The sequence below is a fragment of the Patagioenas fasciata genome, chromosome 2, assembly GCF_037038585.1.
Source record: "Patagioenas fasciata isolate bPatFas1 chromosome 2, bPatFas1.hap1, whole genome shotgun sequence".
In the NCBI taxonomy this organism is placed as follows: domain Eukaryota; kingdom Metazoa; phylum Chordata; class Aves; order Columbiformes; family Columbidae; genus Patagioenas; species Patagioenas fasciata.
In genome coordinates this window covers 37597118-37618067 of record NC_092521.1, presented here as the reverse complement: position 1 = coordinate 37618067, position 20950 = coordinate 37597118, and the positions used below count along the sequence as shown (strand labels likewise).

The 20950-nt window shown below is 45.6% G+C and overlaps 2 protein-coding genes across 7 annotated transcripts in view; one reads left to right on the top strand and one right to left on the bottom strand.

Moving 5' to 3' along the window:
* TRIM55 (tripartite motif containing 55) overlaps positions 1-13738 on the top strand; it is a 37120-nt gene extending 23382 nt beyond the window's left edge. For all 6 annotated transcript variants that reach the window (XM_065831774.2, XM_065831772.2, XM_065831776.2 and 3 more), the window contains one exon: positions 13339-13738. In XM_065831774.2, the coding sequence (XP_065687846.1) occupies positions 13339-13349 (11 nt within the window). In that variant the 3' untranslated portion in view covers positions 13350-13738. The remainder of the gene's footprint in view (positions 1-13338) is intronic.
* Positions 13739-15601: 1863 nt separating this feature from the next.
* CRH (corticotropin releasing hormone) lies at positions 15602-17480 on the bottom strand. Its single transcript, XM_065831778.2, has 2 exons — positions 17169-17480; positions 15602-16613 (listed from the first exon to the last, which is right to left on the bottom strand). Exon 2 carries the CDS (start codon positions 16596-16598, stop codon positions 16083-16085), a length of 516 nt encoding a protein of 171 aa, XP_065687850.1. The 5' UTR covers positions 16599-16613; positions 17169-17480; the 3' UTR covers positions 15602-16082.
* Positions 17481-20950: the final 3470 nt, after the last annotated feature.

Below are 20950 nucleotides of genomic sequence, written 5' to 3'. Positions count from 1 at the left end.
TTGAAAAGCATTGGACACTGTGAATCTCAATTGAATTTCTGTATCATAGTTTAGTTTTCATTTATTTGTGTTTGGTTTTGAAAATTTGTTGTATTATTGCAAGAGGACATAGAGATTTTTGTACTCCTGGGAAATCAGGCATGCGAATAGCATTATGCTCTTTTTTTCCCCTCTCTGTTTTTTAATTCAAAATACCTTTGAAATTAAAAATAGACAAATGCAGAAAGCTCTGATTCCTACCATTTGAGACCTCTTTCTATGTGGTCTCTAGTGACAGCTTTATGATTTATTTAATCATGAAATAGAAAGGAGGCAAGGGCAAAAGGCATTTTGGTCTCAGACTCTATTTGCATAAAAATGATTTCTTCTCCAGTGTAGAGAGGTGGCTGTTTAGACAGTTTATGTGTCTTTATCTTTCATGTGAGATATCAGGTCACTGCCCTTTTTCCATTTTGTGTGGTAAGATCCTGAAAGCCAAAAAACAAAATTACTTGAAATAACTGTAATAATAATTTATAATAATAATATACATCTGCATGACTGTCATCATAAAAGCAGGATATAATTTCTTTTCAGGTTGTTTGAATAGAATGCACTGATAGGGATTTCCTTGCTTTCCAGCAGCAAAAAGAGATCAGTCTCCCCTATTAATCCCCAAAATTTACTTTATCTGAGGGCTGCTTTACTCTAAGAAATTGTGTTGATAACATCAAGAAATTTCCTCCAGAGTGCAGGAAGGTGCATCAGCAGGGATGTGGCAATGGGAGGTGCAGCTCACAGGTGTACAGGTTGCTTGGTCTAAGAAGAGACAGCAGGAGATGATTCAAAATAGGAAACTCCGCACTAGAGAGCCGCATCCTGCTTCAGGGAGTGTCTAAGTCAGGCGTACCATCACCGCAGGCTACTTCTGCATCTGACGGAGGATGAGAGACATCTCCAGGGAGACAGCTCACCAGCTGCTGCTGGTCCACACTGGGCACCTCTTTGCATCTGCCTGCTGAGCATGAGGTGATATCGCTCTTAACCCCGGTGCTTCTGCACTGGGGTCTTTTGGAGTGAATTTGAGGCTCTGTGGGTGGCAACAGGGAGCAAATGATTGAAACACAGGGAGTGGGAATCACATCAATCAGCTGCCTTGCCACCACAGGGAGTGATGTGCTAGTGGAGGGTAACACAGACATTAACAAGCTGCACTTCCCAGGGTTTTAGACTCCCTTCCTGGAGCCTAAAACAAAAACTTGGAGAGCTTAGAGACAGTCTGTGTGCCAGGTTACAGAAGGAGGTGAAGCAAGGCTTCACCGAGTCTTATCTTCTCATGTTGGGTCTTAGAAGACAGGCTAAGTGAGCTAGGAAGAAGAATATGGATTTTGTGCATTAGACTTCAGAAACTCATTCACTGGTCTGGCATTTCGGGACTCAGGTGTGTGCTTTTGTGTTCTTTATACCTGAAGGATGCTACCAATGGCATATAGGTGTGGAGCTTAAGCCATATGAAGAACAATGTGTGTGTTTTGTAAATGCTCGTGTCACCTCACTGTCAGACTGGTACACCTAAAGCCCTTCAGACTACTGGAAATCTGATTTCTAAATATACATTGAGTCATTCAGTAGAAAGATGAGTTTGCAGGAGTGCTGAACATCTGTCACTTCTAACAGTGTGAACATTCAATACTCCCAGCTAACCAGCCAGGTGTAAAGCTGCCGCCCAGCTTTAAGCCACCAACTGTGAAAAGCTGTCCCAGGTTCTGCCCTTCAGTTCCCTTGTGCAGACCTCTGACAACTAGAGAAAGCTATGCACATCAAGAACAGTAAAACCACTTCCCAAGAATGTGTAGTTCTTAAAAATGTCTTCCCATGTAGAATCACTCTGTCCCTTGGTTTGTAACAGAGGAATCCCTAAAATCAGGTATTTTACCACAAAACTTACTTGTGTTGTCACAGGAAGAAGGGAGATCCCAAAACACCTTATATCTGCTAAAATTATTTCAGTCTACTTAAAATGCAGAAGTCAATGGATGCATGAAGAAAAATTCGCTCAGATTTTTCCCTAGCCAGATTTTTGTAGGCAACATCTCTCATGCCGTGGCACCATATAAATTTGTGAGAGTTTATGAAAGTCTTGTATTCAGCTGAGTCTCTGGTTATCCAGTTTATTTCACCTAAGATGAAGTAGTAGACTCTATATTCTGTTGCTCAAATAATTCTTGGTCAGAGAAGTGTCTGTCTGTGGCTCCAGAGGACTCGGGTGCATACATTTAGTTTGAAAGGAAGTGCAAGTTAATCATCCACAAACAGTATTTTGATCTAATTTCCCTTTGTTGCAAGTAAGTACAGTGCTTTAATTCCATAAGGATATAAAATATAATCAGGACTGAGCTGTTTGGGAGAAGAAATACTAATGGAGTGGCCTATGTTAATCTTGTTTCATTAGTTTTAAAATTTTCTATTACTTGCTTGCAACCTTATGCCATCTGCCAGAATTACCATAGGGACAGTCCTCTCTGTATTCATGTACTGTAGTTCTCTTTGCCCTGCTGCTAAATACTTCAGTTTTAGCTGGCAATCCTTCAAATATTATTCCATGAGACAGCTTTAAATCACGTCAGAGAGGTCAGTACTTAGCAAAGTTTTAGCCGATTGGTTGTCATGTTAATATTCAGGCAACACGGACAAAATAATATCATTTAAAACAAAAATAAGCCAGAGAGAGATCACGCCATACTCATTGCCCATGTACGTCTGATTTTCCATTACTCTATAGAAGGTACAGTCCAACATTTTAGTGCAGCACTACCCTGGAATGATTGTACGAGCGTGGCAGTGGTAAACAAATAATACAGGATGTTTCAAAAAGCTGGGCCCAATTTGAAATCACTGTATCTCTGCAACCACGAACCACCACGTCAAAGACGATGTTTTTGTGCCACCATTAGTGACTAATCTGGATGACCTCAAAAACAGAATCACGGCAGTGTTGACCTCAGTGGAAAAGGACACTTTGAGAGGCATTTGGGATTAATTTGGTCCATCTTTTTGAAACACACTGTAATTTCTTTTCTCTTCTCTGAACTGGAAACTCAGTCTTGCCACTCTGCTTTGGTAAGAAGCTCAGTTCCCCTCTTCAAGCCAGATGCTCCAAGAGGGAGGATTGCTTTCTTGAGAAAAGGCAGCCCTGCAAGGCTGGATCTTGCAGGTATGATGCTCAGCGAGGGCCTACCTCCCCTCTAGCCCACCCGACACAGCCTTCCTGCGGCTTGTCCCTGGCATGGGACAAGAAGTTTGTCAGGATCAGCAGCAGGCACCCCAGGAAGGCAGCAGCTGCTCCGGAGGCTCTCTGCTCCCTGCAATGAGCATATTTAGCATTAACAAAGGATCTGGGAATGCAGAGAGCAAAAGTCAACTTGATATTTAACATCTAGGTTTGGATATGCTTGTACTGTATCTTTTCTTAGGTGGAAAACTGGATGGGTTTATTTCTGTACAGTTAAAAAATCTGCAGGTTTTGGCTGAATGAAAAATGGGTCATCTATTCTTTCTGAAGTTGAGCCTTTTGTAGGAGACTCATGAATCTGTCAGAATACAAACCCAGATTAAATTTTGTTTGAAGCTTCTTCCTAACTTCTCTTAAAGTTAACTTTGGGGAAAAAAAAATAATAATAATGTTCATCCTCTAGCTGAAACACAAGAAAAACACTAGATGCAAGAATCTCGGTTAATGGTCCAGAAATTCTACCTTTGCTTCTCTGTAATTTGACTTAATGAGTTGGGATTCGATTATAGCAGCTGGGTGGGAGGCCACTCAGGCTGATGTTTAGTTGATGGCAAATTCTGCCCATAAATTTCCATTTTGCATCTTGATTTAGTGCCTCGGATGATATATTTTTTTCCCTCAGTTTAGTAAATACATACAGAGAAAATCAGGAAAGTCTTGATAGTTCCTCTTTTAACAACTCTCTTCCTTGCTTCTGAAAATTATCTGAGTGATTCAGAGGCAGCAGTGATGAGTCGTGAGGGCAATGTCTTAAAACCAACTTTCAGACAACAGTTTCTCATAATTAATATGAGTGGCAAATACTTCACCTGAAGTTTTACCTCGAATAGTCTGCTCTGTGATTTGTCTGGTGAGTCACTGATACCGTCTGATTTATGTATATTTAATTTTTTCAGTCCATTACTAACAAAAGGACCTCTACAATGACAGTGTGGACAAAATTATTTCTCCTGTTCAAATTAATACAAAACCAGGCTCACTTAGATGTTTTCTTTCTGCAACTAGCTCATTTAGATACTGATTCCTACCTCGACTCGACCTTCTCCTCCAAGCATCGCTTGTTTTGCTCATTGTTATGGCATTCAGAAAGGAAAATAGAGTGTAAACAAAGAATATTTCTTAATGATGGATTAACCATTGCTGTTTTATATCACATCATGGTAGATTTATGTCACAACAACACAAGCCATCTGTTTGTAAAATATCTGGTTAGTTGCCATCCTGCTGCCTTGAGACAGTTCAGGCTTTCAGTGTAGCTGTGTGCTCACCCATGGAAAGCAGTACTGGCAGTCCTGTAGCCATAAGAGATAGATCAATAATTAAATACCAGCCTATCTAATCTAATTACTGGCAGTAATTAGTAAACCAGGGCTGACTCCTTGCGTTAGGTATTGTATCATGCCACTTCCAGGCTTTCCTGACTGGACCGCAGCACCCTGCAGCATTCGGTGCCAACCTACCTGGCATTTGAAGTGGAGATAGAGGTCAGGGGCTGCATATGCAGCCAAAATGGAACTGAAAAAAAGGGTGAGAGACATGTCAAACAGCTTTGATTCAGTCTTAATGGTATGTATTCCTGATATCTTTACAATAATCTTCAGGTCATTGAGTAAGAGATCAGTGACTAATTCAGAAAACCTGTTATCCCAGGGTACTGGCCAATGGAAATAGATGAGTGCCACAATGTCCAAGCCATGCTACAGATGTCCAACACAGATGTCACACCTGTGACTGAGCAGAAAATTAGGATCTTACAATCCCAGAGAAGAAGTGATTTGAATTTCTCATTGCTCTTTTTAATTTAGAAAGCACCCCATAAAATCTGCCTCAGTCTATCTCAGCCACCAAAGGTGGCAATCAAAATACAGACCCAGTCCCTTAGAGCACTCCTGCCTCAGCACTTCTGCACACAGAAGAAGTGGCTATTTTTCATTATGAAACACTTGCTGTATGACTTGCTCAATTACAAAATGCCTTACTGAGGAAAGAAAGGTAAGCTGTTGTTGCCCCATCAGTGCTGGTGAGCCTTTCCAATGTCTGACACCAGCTTTATATTTTAATACATTCATTTTTATATTTATGCACAATTTCATAATTTAATTTTATAAAATAAATGGACCCCTTTAAAAAGAAAATTGAATTGGTGCCCACCCAGATGCTGCTCAGTTCCAAGCTTGCCTCTGAGAACAGTTGCCTCTGATATGTGCTCTATATTCTGTAAAATCCGGTCAATAACTGTGATTGAATCAGAGGCTTTAAGAGCAGTATTTATCACAGCTTCCTTGGACTTCACCTGGGAACAGTGAGAGATGGGCAGGAGGAAGCTTGATTTAATATCTTGCGCATCAGCTGGCCGAGTGCTGTGCAAGCAAGCCAGCATTGCTAATGGGTGAGGAGAGATTACAGTGTGAGACGTGACACAACAGACGTCTGTCCAGAAAGTCATGGTGCTACTCACTGAGCAATGTATTATTCTTGGAGTAGAGTCATTTCTTGGCTACCAGTTTCAGTTGCTGCAGTCATATTAAGGAGAAGATTCAGGCAACTGAAGACATGGAAAAATGAGCACACAAAGAAAAAGGGGAAGCAGCCACAGGTCATGAGGGAAAAAAGTGTTTTAACTGTGGCCAAGACTTTATTTTTTTGTGTTACATGGTGGCTTTACAGAATGGCAACCGGTTGCTTTCGCTGACATTGCAGCTTTTCTTCTGGTATCTCCATCAGTGTGGTTTTGCCTCTCAGAGAACGTGTGCTGTGTCCACAACTCATATACCACCTCCTGCATACGTACAACGGCCCAGCTCAGTCAGTCACTCGCAATGTGAGCAGTGCTCCGATCCCATGGCACAGTATGTGTCCACACACCTCCCGGCTACACCAGCTCCGCTATCTGATCCTGTGAGTGGAGCTCAGGGGTGAATCATAGTCTGAACTGGCACTCTGTCTCATTCATTGGATTTGCAAAAATACCACTTGCAGAGGAAGAAAAAGCTTTCATTTACAACACTACGTATTACTCAAAGGCAAGACTACATGACAGAGGCAAACATGCCGTTAAACCATTACTAGGTTTGCTACTTCCCTCTGAGAGTTAATAGCAAAGTTTCTCTGACATGTACTAGACGGGTTAGTGCCACAGAGAAGTTCTTGGGAGGTCTTTACTTCACATTTAACTCATTGATCTGAAGTCATACAAATCTGTCTGATGAAGCAGAAGCTGGGGGAAGAGCGGAGAACTGGTGGCTGTGAGTAGCTTTCTGTCACGGGTGGCTAGCACATGCTGCTCACTCCTGCACCTTCTCAAGAGGGTCGTTTACTTGCTGGAAAATTCTCCAGCAGGGCTGGAAGGGAGCAGAAGTGACAGATGGGTCATTGATCAGGAGGTCCTAAAAAACTTCTCTGCATGAGGAACAAAGAATGATGTGCGAATAGATCCAGGAAAGACTGTTCTGATCATGCAGCCTTAACATTCCTGTGTTTGTAAGACTTCTCTGCTGGGTTTCCTTCATTTCCCTAGACAGTGGTGGGACCAGGTTTTATGCAGATTTGTCGTTAATCACTCCCAAAAACAAGTAATGCCAGTGAGGAGCATCAGTGGGTGAAATATTAAACAAATATCTTATTTCTGGCTTTTTTGTTAGTGTCATGAAAAAGATATGTGACATAAATAAGGGAATTGTATTTCTTTTGTCCCCAGTAACAGAAGAAATACACTCCCTCACACTGTTCTCTAAAACTGTTTCCACCACTAGTTCAAGTGTCCCACAGGAGATGTGCAGATCCTATGCCAAAATAAGCTAGACAGGCTGTTTTCCTCTGAAATACATTTGGTCTCTTCAAGGTCATTATGTAAGAGACATTGCATTAGACATTAGCCACATAATGTTAATTGTAATATAATGAAAATCTGCTGAAGAAAGGCATTTCCTCCCAATGGACTTTTAAAATTCATTACTGACCACTATTAAGAGTATTAAGAGAGTGACATATCTAGTACTGTGAGTGATGGAGTTTGTCTGTGCATATTATTGTGTCTGCCACCATGTGTATTTCCATGGCAGGTAATTATAGCAATTATTTCAGAAAATATTCTGTTGGTTCCCACTAATAAAGAGAAAAGATCCATACAAAATAAGCAGCCTCTTAGCTTGGAACAATATTGTTATGATATATGTGACAGCTGCCAGGTGTTACGCTGAAGGAGCTAGACTGCATAAAAATATGAAAACAAAATGCTCGAACTAAAGTTTAAACTATTTAAAAAAAACCTGTTGTGCTCCCTTTGTTTCCGCTGCCTGGAAGTGCTGAATGCCAAAAGTGCAACATTTGACATCCGAGGCAGACAAACATAGCCTACAGATTCCGTGATGGCTTTGTGACCAGCTAGCATTTTTTTAATCATGCCTGTTCTTGTCAACACTGGGGGTTGTTTCTAAACACACCAGCTAAAACATGGGAATTAACTCCAATTTCTCACTCGTTTTATGAAGCTTCCAAAACCGTAGAAGTAAGAAGCTTGTATTTTCACTGCTTTTCTTTCCAAGGTCCACATTTTCTAACAAAGTCACATTCTTGCTCTCCGGCTGGATCAAGAGGAGGCAGCAAAGGCATTGGGTAGTTCACATGCCTCTAAGGGTGTAGATCCATTTTTTTTCTGTGGCAGCAAAGGTGATTTAGGAATTTCTTGCCAAATGGCCCTGCTGCTTCTTCCTGCCCAGATGCTACCACTCACATGGCATTTGTGCTGAGGCAGCTGTTTTTTGGAACCAAATCATTCAAATGGTCCAGGCTTAAAAATACCTTCATTCACCTCAAAAAAACAACAAGAAATTGATGTCATTTCAATGACATTCCTATTCTTCGCACAGCCCTGCAAACAGCTGCGGCAATGCAAATGGACAGTGAACCACAGAGGCAAAGCGGGAGGAGGTGGATGGGGAGCCAAGGGGCAGGACCTGCTTTGTTTAGTGCTGCTGTTCCAGAAAACATTGGTATAGCTGCACAAGTGGACTGTTTGTAAGCAACTGGTGCATCCATGTGCACAACTGTAAGAAATAACCCCTTTTCCTAGGGCACACTGACTTCTAACAAATCACATTGATTCTTTTCTCCCTTATTTCACTGTAAATGTAGACATTTCTCATTAATTCAGTTAAAACTGAGACCATGATTCCACAAGTTGGTAAATACAGCTTTGGAGAATTCAGCAGTAGTTCAAGAATAACATACTCAGGTGACACAAAATGTTCAACTACAACAAATTCACTAGATAGGACCATATTTGTTAAAAAATTGTGAGGAGATCATTTTTGCTTTGCCAACAAAGGCATATTATATTCTTCTGTGGCCAGCAAAAAAACAGCAACCATTTTTGTTTTCTGATTTATTAAAAAAATAGTCATCATTAGTCATGCTCATTCTGGATAAAATATACTGGTGGATGATCTACAGCCCTGAAGGAAACAACCATTTCAGCCCTCATTTCTCTTATTTCTCACATCTCTTTGCAAGCTGGTGTGACATAACCTCTGAGAGGCCCACTATAACAATTGTTTCTTCAGATCCAATCTCATCAGAAGTCATCAAAAATAAGCAAAAAACCACCAAAACAAAAACCAAACTGAAGAAGACTATGAAGACACTTCATCTTTTGTCCTGATTTCCCAAATTAAAGAATTACTGATCTTGTAAAAAGTAATAGTGCAGTGAATGTTCTCCATTCCTATCAAGCAGTTTTCTGATATCATGAAGTATTTGCCTGGAATATTTTTGTGTAGTTACTTAAAAGCCAAATCTAGTCTAACCCTGTCACCAGGTGTGTCTCTAGAGTCAGCAGAGAGAAACAGGTTCCTCCAGAGGGCAAGGCACCCTATAGATGCTTCTTTTAGGATGGGACAAATCACCATCTGGTGGTGCCTTTCTATTCTCACTCCCATTAGAGGGGATGAATACAGTTTGCTTGAGTGGATATATCTCATTTCTGGATGACCGAAGTTTGGTAACAGGGACCCCACTCTTTGTACCTAAAGACTATGGAGACTAGCGATCGTAAATCAGAAAACAGAGTGTAGACTTCATTGTGTTTCAAATATGTAGAAGACTTGACTGCCTATTTTTCCCCAGCATAAATAGGGTAACTGCTGGGCCCTAATAAAAAAGTGTTATGACAAAACCATCCCACCCACCCCTTTCCTCCCCTCCACACCCTTTACAAGAACCTTATATAGATTTAAGTAGCACTCTGCTTAAGGAAGCAAATCCTGAAATATGCTGAATACCTGCAACTTGGATACGACTCATCAGGTTAAGCACTGAGATCCTTACACTGTTAATTCATGCAAATTCTAGTGTGCCAGATGCTGAGGAGTGCTGAATGGCTGCCCGATGGGAGTTGTGGTTGCTCAGCACCTCCAAAGAATTGGCACCGTAAAGTCCAGCCTGGGCTTTGCTTATGGGAAAAACAAATCCATCAGTCATGCAGGGTGTGCTTCCCTCCCCACTTCATGAGCTGGCCTGGTGAAAATTCCTGGTGCTTATTGAAAGCATCATCTGATGTCACTCCACACTACAGGGAAAATGTAAGTCAAAGTGTAAGTATTCAGCACTCTCTCAGCATTGGCCTAATGCGATTAGTGTAATCTGAGGTAAACACTCTAGTTATTCCTTATTGCTGTTAGGGACCCAAATCAAGGGTTGGGAGTTGTTTTTCTAGGTAATATGAAAAACAAGCCCTACCCATGAGATCTCCAAGACTAAGATAAAGCTTGGGTAGAAGCTTAGCAACAGTTACCTAATAACAATTGACAGACACAATGAAGTGTTGAATCGGAACCACCTGAAAGGCGTGTGGCAAGGGCTGTGCTGTGCTCAGCAGAAAGCTCTGCTCTGGCAGGGCTGTGGTAACAGGGAGAGCGAGGTGATCCAGGCTGGGACTGCAAGGACCTCCAGAGGGGTCAAATGCCCCCTGTATTAACACTGAGGAGAGCCACTTCTGCTTTCCACCTTTCTGAATCATCTCCTGGTTCAAAAAAGTTGTTTTCTGTAGAAGTCTAGAGCTGAAAACTTTGTCTCAGACAATCCTGGTAGTGTGGGTTGCCATTGGAAGGGAGGAACAGGTTTAATAGTGTGGACAAGGTCACTCCTGGCACCTTTTGATGGTCTTTTGCCTCGCATGGGAATAGCGTACCTCAGTCACTGTGTGACTCAGAGCACAAATACCAAAGTGTCACAGATGTGAAAATAGAAGCCTAAAAGCCAAGGAATGGCTGTATTGTCAGTTGTACTCTTGCTTCGCTCCCGGCTGGGTGTGATGGCAAATGATTGCTCTCAGAAAGGCACATCAAGGTATTGCAGAGTGGCAGCCTGCTGAGTCCCACAAGGTGCAGGGAGTGAATGCTTCCTCCAGCCAAACCCAGTGGGAATGTGTTGGAGCTCCAACATCATTTTGCTGACACAGGAAGATGTCATCACAGCAGAATATGAAGGAGTTAACACGTTATGAAATACAGTTTTGGCAGTGATGCAGACAAAGATTGTTTTGTTCGAAATGCAGCACCAGCAGAGTTGGTTAACAAGGCAATGCAGTCACCTGGCCAGTCTCAGTCATTACGTTGTGCTTTTTTCCTTTTAACATGTTAGGCCCACATTCTATGAAACAAGCTACTTAACTTTAAGCCCATAGATAGTTCTTAGCTCAAAACTAAAGCTTAGTTTAGTGTATATGTCTGGATAATGGCTGGTTGAAACGTCAAGTGGAAGTACTAAAGAAAGCCTGTCTTGCACAGGAAGAGAAATGACAAGGCACCAGTGTGTTTTTAAGTAAAAAAGAATGAAAATACAGGAAATTTTTTTAAAACCTCTTGGCAGTCCTATTTCTTTGCAGGGTGAGAGTGGGGAGGGCTGTCCCACGCCTGCTTACACACACTGCTCAGGGTTCAGTGCACCAAATTGCACAACCAATTTCAAAATTACTTTTAGCTAGTCCAGACACTCTGGCTGCATTTCCAAAAATAAAAGGCAAAATTTTCAACACCATAGAGGGCTAATAAAACACCTACATGCCTGCATCCAATGAGATCAAGAAAGTGCAGAATCCCTTACAACTCAGAAAGTCTGGTCGTGTATTTACTGCTGATACCTGACTTTTGTAATCAGTGTTGGAAGATTTCAGCTGAAAGGTTTGCATTCAGGACTTCCCTGGGCTGAGAGGCAGATCTTCTACAATCATGACTCAATTAGCTACATGCCTTTTCAGCTGAAGATCTGGCCCTGTGGGCCAGACTCTTTACAATACTTTTTCATTAACCTGGGAGACGATACATCTCACCAGCATTGCTGAAAACAGACTTCTGTGTTCAAGTGGGCAGCTGTTTCTCCCAGATTTTTCACCATGCCTGTGTTCTCTTTACAGTACGTGGTAAAGCTAGCAAGCAAAGCTATATTCTTCTGCAAGACCCTTGTCCATAAAAATCCTTTCTGAGCTCTGTATTTTGCAATGAGTAGCAATGAGTGCTTTGCATTGAAAATATGAATCTAAGTCAAAGATTAGCCCACATTTCAAGTATTAAAGCAAATTCTTAGATAGTATTTCATTGGAACAAGTAGGGCTATTCCAGTTAAGAGCAAATGAGAATCTAGGTCTGAAAAGGGAGCTATGAACCCTAACTAGATATAAAGAAATAGGGAGCTACTTTTTTCATACATCCATGCTTTCTTGGCTGTTGGTGTAACACACTCAAATAGGTAGTAACTGGAATGAAGCCCAGTAGCCAATTTATACTAAACATACCGTTAGTTCTTACTAATTCCTGTGGTACACTTTAACATTAAGCACTTATAAAAATGCTTGGAAAAATCATCCATCCCATGCTTCAGCTCCTCACAAGCACCCCTGCTTCATTGTTCCTGGACATGTCTGTTAGCATCGCTGCTTTGGTAACTTTCCGTTTTAGGACAGTGTTACAAATTATTGAGTCGTGTTAAAATTCATAGGACACTGCTCTGTCATTTTCCCTCCATCAGTTAGTATCTTGACAGCAAACAGTTCTCCTGAGATCACACTGAAGTTCCCAAAGTAAGGTGAAACCCTGCACAGAGAAGGCTGTGGGTATTGGCTATTTTAATTTCAAGAATGTACAATAATGTCTGTGCATATCTAGGAATACAGAGGGGAAAAAAATATCCTGTATATTGCATGTTAAATTGTGACTTTAATGATGAAGACAAAAGGCATCCCTTAGCTACCAAATCACCCATTTTTTAATATTTTATCTTTAATAGATTTTCTGATACTGTCACAAAGTTGGTCTTTAATCTCCAACAAAGGAATCTGAAAACACTGGAAGTAGCAAAAATTTTTCTGTATATCATACCGGCCTGTTAAATATTCAGCTAATTTAAAAAATAACAATAATTTCTGTGATTAGTAGCTACAGCGTGTCATGTCCTGATTCCTTTTTTTTTACTGTAAGCACAGGATACCTGTGCGAACAAACACAGAATTTGGCCTGGGATATAAGCAGAAACTTATATCTCTGTAGTATTTATTTCCTGTTCTTGGACTGAGTGAAATCAAAGTGAAATAAATATCAAAAGACTTTAAAGCAAAAAAAAAAAAAAAAAGAAAAAAGAAAACCACATTCAAGGCAGATTTCACGACAGCAGAACAAGTATCATTTCGACTGGCAATGCACAGACAATAAATTTTGGCTTTGGTCCGCATCAATCTGGAGGTCCAGCTACACGAGCCAAGCTGGCTCAGGATAACTTCTGAACAGGCAGTTATCACCTTCAGTGATAATATTCCAGAGGTCCAAATCCGGACTAAGCCCTTTGCACAGGTGTGACACGCTCACCCAGCCTAATCCTCCCTTTGCCATTGTCCATGGCAAAAGTCCCTCTGACTTCTCTGCATTAGAAGTCTGGCTGGCCTCTCCAAATTTCCATGCTCCCTGCCTTTTCTCCTCTTTCTCACTTCATTCTGTTTTTCTGTGTGTTGTGAAATCTTAAGGATTTTAATGCAATTCATCTTTTCCTCTTCCATTTGTCAACCTTTCCTTTCTTTACAGACTGGTTCTGAACCGTCCCCTCAAGGACAAGTGGAGGAAACTCCCGTGAGCAATGAGAGGGGTGATGAGCCGGCTCGTCATATCTTCTCCTTCTCCTGGTTGAACTCACTGAATGAATGATGACTCACTTTGGCTGGCTTCTGCTGTGCTTCTCAGAGGGATCGTGAGCACAGACAGCCTGGCTGCAGTCAGCAAAGAAACTGGCCTGGAAAAGGACATCCAAGCAGGTTTCGTTCCCAGGAACTCAACTGACCTCCACATCACACCTGGCCCTTGAGATGACAGTCCTGAGAGGGATGGGAGCATGGGGGAAAATTGCTATACTGTATTGTAGTCAGAGTGTTTTCCAATCATTTCTTGTTTCCAGGGGTGAAATAGCATGACTACAGATGTAGGCTGAGCACTGCTAGTGTTTTGTTATTCACTTTTTGGCACATCCCTGTGTAGGTGTAAATGCTTCACCAATATTGTTAGTTAAAATATTCACTAGTACCGTCCTTTGCCAACACAGCGTTTCTTCTCAGTATCCTCCTGCATCCCAGCTCATCGGTGCTGGTGACTTCAGTGCCACTATCATGTCCCTGGCCGCCCTAAGAGAGGCTTGCACATAAACACCTCCCTGAAGTCTCTCGTAGTCTCCACGGTACCACTGCCTCCCTGGCCATGGAGGCTGCACACAGGAGAGGGAAGCTGCTGTTTCTTCCTTCACACCTGCTCTTCCTGCTAAGGCACAAGAGATGATGCTCACATAAAGGGGTTATCTGTAGAGAAGGTGCCCAGGGACAGGGATGAGGAAAATGCACTTGCCAAGAGCACCGTCCACCCCCTGTGCAGGAATGCAGGACACCGCTCTGAGCCTGTGGGGCAGACATTAGGGTGCTGCCCACGTCTGTCCAACCGTTATCTGTATCTACGTCTTCTCAGTCATTCATGCATGTAGGAAAAGGGGCACTTTCTTGCATGAAACCAGCATGTGGTGAGGAGGTCACAGGCATTCATTCAAGGTTTAACTTGAAGGCCCCATGCCGCCCTGCAGAAAAGGTGAATGCCAAATGCACTGTTCCATGTGCATGGCAGGTGTTGAGCCATTCAATGAAATAGGATTTGTGTCTTAGAAGAAGCTCTACAATATGTACTGAAGGTGACACTCTGCAAGTTTTGTCACTGGGGACAGGGTGTCAGCACTCAGTAGTGTTTAAGACAGATTGGCAGGCTGCAGGGAGTGCTCGGTGCCATGGGGGACCAGGTGTCAAGCTCTGCGCCAGGGTTCAGTGTAAATCTTTCCAGCAGCCCCAAGCCAGGCACTAAACACACTTTTGGCAGGGGGCTGTGCCATGGTGTAGGGCTGCGCTGTGCCACAACAGGATGGGTGAGCTGGCAGTGCAGACACAAGGCAGCGCCTGGTCTGCAGGCTATGAAGGGTCAGCCCCAGTTTTGGCCATCCCTGGCTATGGGGCTGAGTCACATCCACCCTCACTTGTATCTGTTTCCCCTGGAAAACGCTCCTGAGAAAAGTTTTCTGGGGAGCTGCATAGGTGAGGTCCGCGCAAAGCTTTGAGACTCGCACAGCCCAGGGTGATCACCGCTCCGCACCGCCACTGCTGTCACATCGCCTTCCGCTGTTGGAGCAGTTTTTCCCTGTGATGTGGTTTGGGTTGAGGGATTTCCTATTTTCTCCCTGTTGTCCTGGCAGGTTTTCCTCCGTTCATCCCGGGAAGTTTCCTCATACGCACCGCCACCTCCACAGCGCCCCTGGAGGGATCCGGCTTGGGCAAAACGACCGGGTCGGAGGGAGCCGAAGCGGGGAGAAACCTTCTCTTTAGGGATGCGGGGAGAATGAGCAGGGCTAGGAAGAAAACAATAGAAAGATGCCGGAGCGCCTCACCGGTTTCCCATCGCTGCGCTCTGGCGGGAGGAGACTGCTCCGTCCCGACCGCAGCTGGAGGAGCCGGGGAGCCACTTCGGGGGGCTGCTGAGGTGGGACTCGGCAGGGCTGGGGGACACCGACCGGTTCCCGATCCCCCTCATCTCCGGGAGCAGCTTGTGCCGAGGGCGGCGGCGTGGGGCAGCCCCTGCCCGGTGGCCGGGGTCGGCAGCACGTCGGGGCGCGCCTCTGGGGGAGCCCACAGGGACGGGGAGGGGGAAAAATATCCCCGGGAGTGACTTGGGGCTCCCTGCGGCTCTACGTGTCCCCGGCCCGTTAAGCGGTGGGGCGGGGGAGCAGCCCTCAGGCATCTGGGGAAGAAAGTCTATCAAGCCATCATTAGTTTGCAGCTTTTATTAAAAATATAAATATTAAACATTCTCTTACACAACAAAATCGACCGAGCGCTGAAAAGATGTTTTATTGTGAAAATGTTTACAGGAAAAAAAGTGTATTTAGAGTAGCTCACAGAGATTCCCCCTCCCACCTCCCTGCCCCCAGCAGAAAAGTTATCTGTCTTCTTGACACCATTTTTTCCAATGCCCACACATCCCTACATAGCGATGGCACTAGAATAACTGGGAAATGGATAAATAAATAAAGGTAGAGGGAGGTTACAAACGAGACTCGTGTTTCTGCACTTGATACACGGTTGTGCATGCTAGTCAAGGGACAGAGGCTGTTCGGAGTACACCCTTCTAGGTTTAAAGCTATATAAAAATAAAGAGATGACATCAGAGCAGCACTATGGTACATCGGACGGTGTAATTATTCTTGTGCTAACTGCGGAATCTCTTTGGCAAGGCGGGGAGGGGCCGTTTCATTTCCCGATTATCTCCATCAGTTTCCTGTTGCTGTGAGCTTGCTGCGCTAGCTGCTCGGCTCGGGCCATCTCCAAGACTTCTCGCAGGAGGTGGAAAGTCAGATCCAGAGAAATAGGGGGCTCCTCGGAACGCTTCTCCCTCTCCACGGCCTCCCCCTCGCCTTCGCCCTCCTCGGGGCTCCCCAGCGAGCGCTCGGGCAGCTGCTGCAGCTCTTGCACCGCCTCCCGGAAAAAGTTGCTGGCGGAGGCTTCGGGCTGTAGGTGGCTGGTGCTGCTGGAAGAGGCGGAAAAAGAGCCAACGGGTCTCTTGTTGAGGTTGCCCAGGCGCAGGAAATACTCTTCTCCCATGCGGAGCAGGACGGGCAGAGTTTGCTGCTGCTGCTGCTGGAAGAAATCTGGCTGGTGCAAAGCCCCGTGCGGGGCTATCGGGCTCTTGCTGAGAGCTCTGCACTCCTGGCAGGGCAGGAGGGCGACCAGCAGGATTCCCGTGGAGACGAGCAGCGGGATCTTCATGGTCGGGGCTCAAACCTGCAGGAGGCAGAGGGGGAGCGGGGGGGCCGGGTGTTACACAGCCGAGCCGCGGCGGCAGAGAGGGCAACCAGTGCGGGACCGGGGAGGGCAGTGCGGGACCGGGGAGGGGGCTCTCGCCGCCACCGCTGTCCCGGTGCTGAAACGCTCATCTCCGCACCCCTCCGTGCCCCGGGCACCGCGACCCTGCCGCGCTCGGTCCCGGCCGGCCTCTGTCGTCGAGGCAGTCGCCTCCACCCGCGAAACAGCCCCGAGGGGAGGCTGTGGGCTGCGCCGGTAACGGTTCCCGGGGACGAGGCTGGGCAGAGCCCCTGTGGAGAGACTCCACGCGTGTGCGTGGACCTGAGCCTCTTCACCCATCCGGGAGGTGGGAGGGTGCGTGGGGTGCTTGCGGCAGGCATCTATCCCCAAAAACTGCGTGATGCGAGGTCCTGGCTCCCCTGCTCCTCCCCGCCCGGCCGGGGGAGCTCCCTGCCACCAGCGGGTCCCGCGCTGAGCCCCACGCAGCGCAGCGCAGCGCAGCCCGCTCCGCGCCCGGGCGCGGCCCGCACCTACCTGGGGCGGCGGCGGCAGGGCAGGGCAGGGCAGGCGGCGGCGGGGCTCGGCGGTGCCCGGCGTCTCTTCCTCTCGCTCTCCCTCAGAGCCGGCTCCTGGCGAACTTGGGATCAGATTTGGTCCTAATCAGAGCCGGAGCGCGGGATTTTTATAGCTTAGACCCTCTCCTGGAATCACGCAGAACTTGCCTAATAAGCTGACGCTCTCCTGACAGCCCGATTGCGTGCCCCGATCCACTGCTGAATAAATCATGGGGGCCCGTCGGAGCGGCGATGGGCCGAGTTTCGCTATCGCAACTCCAAATCTCACGTCCAATTATATCAACAGATATTTATCGCCTCTGCGGTGACGTCAGCCGGGCCGGGGGCCGGGGAGAAGGGTGCCCCCCCACACCCCATTGACAAAAATACTTGAATGAAATTTCCTAGCGGGCGCGTACTATGAGAGGTCACTCCGGGAAAACATTCCACTCGCGGGCCGGCCCGCGGGGTAGGACCCGACCCTCCCGGGACCCGGGCTGTCATCCCGGGGTGTCCTTCCCCCATCCCCGCTCCTCCCCGGCTACCCACCGCCTCCGGGGCGACTGCGGTCGGCCGGCGCGGGAGGCTGCGGGGGACGCGGTTTTTGCGTGGATCCCGCCTTTGCCCTGTGCCCAGGGACATCGCTTGCCCCCGGCAAGCGGGCAGGACCCCAGCCGAGCCCCGCGGGGGAGGCAGGTGCCGGTGCCGGGAGAGACCCTCGGCACCGCTGGCACCATCACATCGCACGGGCTGCCCGGGGCCCCGCCGCTGGGACAGGGGGCAGAAAGCTCCTGGCGAGACCCCCGCGGGTAGGGCGGGAAGGGCTGGGGGTGCCTCGGCTGCCGCGGCCGCCCCGGGAGCATGAGCCGGGCGGAGACCGCAGCCCGGGCGCCGCTCCGCCCGCTCCTCCCGCCCTGCTGCCTCCGGCACCGCCGCCCGCTCGTCCCGGTCCTGCCCCGCGCTGCCAGCTCCCGCGTTCTGGCCCTTGCTTCTCTCCGCTGTCTCCTCGCTTCTTGCGTGGAGGCAGCAACCGTTCCTTTTTCTTTTCCTTTCTTCTCCTCGACTCTACTTCCCCACCTCTCCCCCCATGGCCATGCGTTAAGGCTCTACCCCCCGGGGTGTCCTAATCCCATTTTTAGCTCCCTTTGAATTGCTCTCCCATCTCCATTATGTTTGCAGGTTCCAGATCGTATTCCACCAATGTCTCCAGCCGGGCTATTTACCGTCAGATCTCCTCTTCCAGGAGGAAGCAGTGCCTATAGAAATAACTTCTGCCCAACGCCCATTTCATGTGTAATGTGCGTTCTTTGGGTTTTGCATCACATCAGCTTTGCCACTGCATCTCAGTCCTGCTTCTCCACTGCCTCGGTTGCAACATTAATCATGTCCCTCCCTCTAAATCAGAAAATTGTACTGAAAACCTACTGTTTTTTCCTGCCTAGAATGTAAATGCTTGGGGTCATGCACTTGCCTGTCTCCCACCACACTGAGGAATTGCAATAGACCACAGAAGGTGGTTATTTGCTATTGATGCTAAATGAGTGATGAATCTGAAATCTGTTTCCTTAATAAAATAACGAAGTTCAAACTACTTAATATCTGAGGTTGGACAGAACCTGATTCTGAGCATCTCCTTAGGGATGCTATACACTTTAATTTTTGCTATACCTACCCCCAGCCTCGGATGCTGTTGGTGAAGCGCCAAAAAATCAGACCTTGTGCATCATAACTAAACACATGGAAAAACAAGTAGTAATACCAGAGATTTATCTCTACATTACCTCTGTCAGCTTGGGCACTCATAAACTGAAATGTGTATTACAACAAAAGCAGAACAGAATATATTGTGTAGACATTCATAGCAGAGGCTATTTGTATGCTTTTAAAGCAAGCCAGCACAGCTTTCAGTGAGAACAAGAGGTTCAAAGAAACGTAAGCTAAGTTCAAGCAGTTGATGGAAAATGCAAGAGGTACTTATTAAACTCAAACACTCTTGATGTGCTCTGGGGTGGGTTTTACCACGGTGTCCCCATTTTTAGGTTTAATATATCTTTTAAAGACCACAACACCTCTTAAAATAATGTGATCAGAAACATAAAGAAGGAAGCATTCTGATCCAAATACTTTTTGTGTGTATATGTTACGGGTGAGATCTGAATAAGACATAGAGCTACATGTCTCCAAAAGATTGATGCCAGTGAGAATTGGCTTAGATTATTTGGTGGTTTTCATCATTCACAATATTATTTATGTCCTTTAGGCAGACATTTTTGTCCCTTCAAGAATTACAGGGATAGCAAATAGTGCATATGAGTGAGCTAGGAGAGCTTCTGCAATTTTCACAAGAGCTGTACCACCTGCCAGGTTTTTCTCCCCTTTTTGCTGACCTCTGGCTCTGAGCAGGGTCTGCAGTGTCTCACACACACTTGTTTCTAATCCAAAATGGTCACATTACCCCATTTTCCCCATAGATCCTGATTTATGTGTGAGAAAGCTTGCAACAATTTAAATACAGGGAAGACTGAGAGACATTTGGATGCCTTGATAACAAGGAATATAAAATATCACAGATACACAATAAAAAAATTACTTCCCTCAACACTTCAAATGCAGAACTGACTGCCTAGAAACACAGAAGTCCTTTCTCCAAAGAGTCACCAGTTTCTGGGTGAAATCTCAGCTGTTACTTCTGAACAAGGTTACAACAGAAGCAGTCCTGGATTCTCACCAGAGAGATTAAAGAGAGAGACAAGGCAGATTAGAGTTTTATGTTCAGTGATATAGTTTGAGATTAGCATACCCTTCATAAGAGAAGTATTCGTATTTGACTCATTCTGTAAACATGAGGGGCAAACAGAATTTTTGCAGTGAATCACAAAATAACATTGTCTGGAAATAAAAAGTGCTACTGAGGCTCATCTCCTCCCTGCTGACTTGAGTTGGGTGCACCTGCCCTTTAGCCTTAGTGATCTCAAACTCAGCCACCTACTGAAAAGCAATTATAGCTACTCTGAGACAGTTAATGGAAAGAAAAGCATGCCCAGAGGATGATACATCCCATTGCAAAATAGCACCTTCAGGCTTCTGGAGAGGCTTACCTTGTTCTCTTGTCTATAAAGGGAGTGCAGACAACTACCTTAGCCTGGGCACTGAATTTTTTGATAGCCAATGTGAGGCGAGAAGAATCCCCTCCTCACTGATTGACCATGGCAGAGAGAACACACAGTTCTAAAAAGAGCAATACAGAAGGGATGATGTTAAACCGAAGGCATGGCTCTTACCCCAGGTATTTTTGAAGAGGTCCAACTACAAACATGGAAGAACATACATGAGATGTAGATCAGCTTTCTGCCATGGTGCAGTATTTCATTACCTCTCCAGCTTTTGTCAGAAGGCAGTAAGGATTTCTGGTCTTGCTCCATTCAGTAAACATTTCCACGTCATCTCGCATAACCACTTAATGTGATCACCATCATTACTTGGTCCCTCTGATCAGCTCTTTAACATGCAATCTTACGTTCTGTGACTATTTTGGGTGGACTCAGTTCAGCTCACCCACTCTGAGGTGCCAGCAACCACACTCTGGCACATCCGTACATTATAATTCCATTTCAGCCTTTGGTACTCCTGATACTAAGAAATCTAAATCTGATGGTCATAAATGTTATGGATTATAGGGTAATCTACAAAAAAAAAAAGAAAAACATTGACGATATCTTACTATGCCTGAAGTTGATAAATCATTCTGAGAACAAAATACAT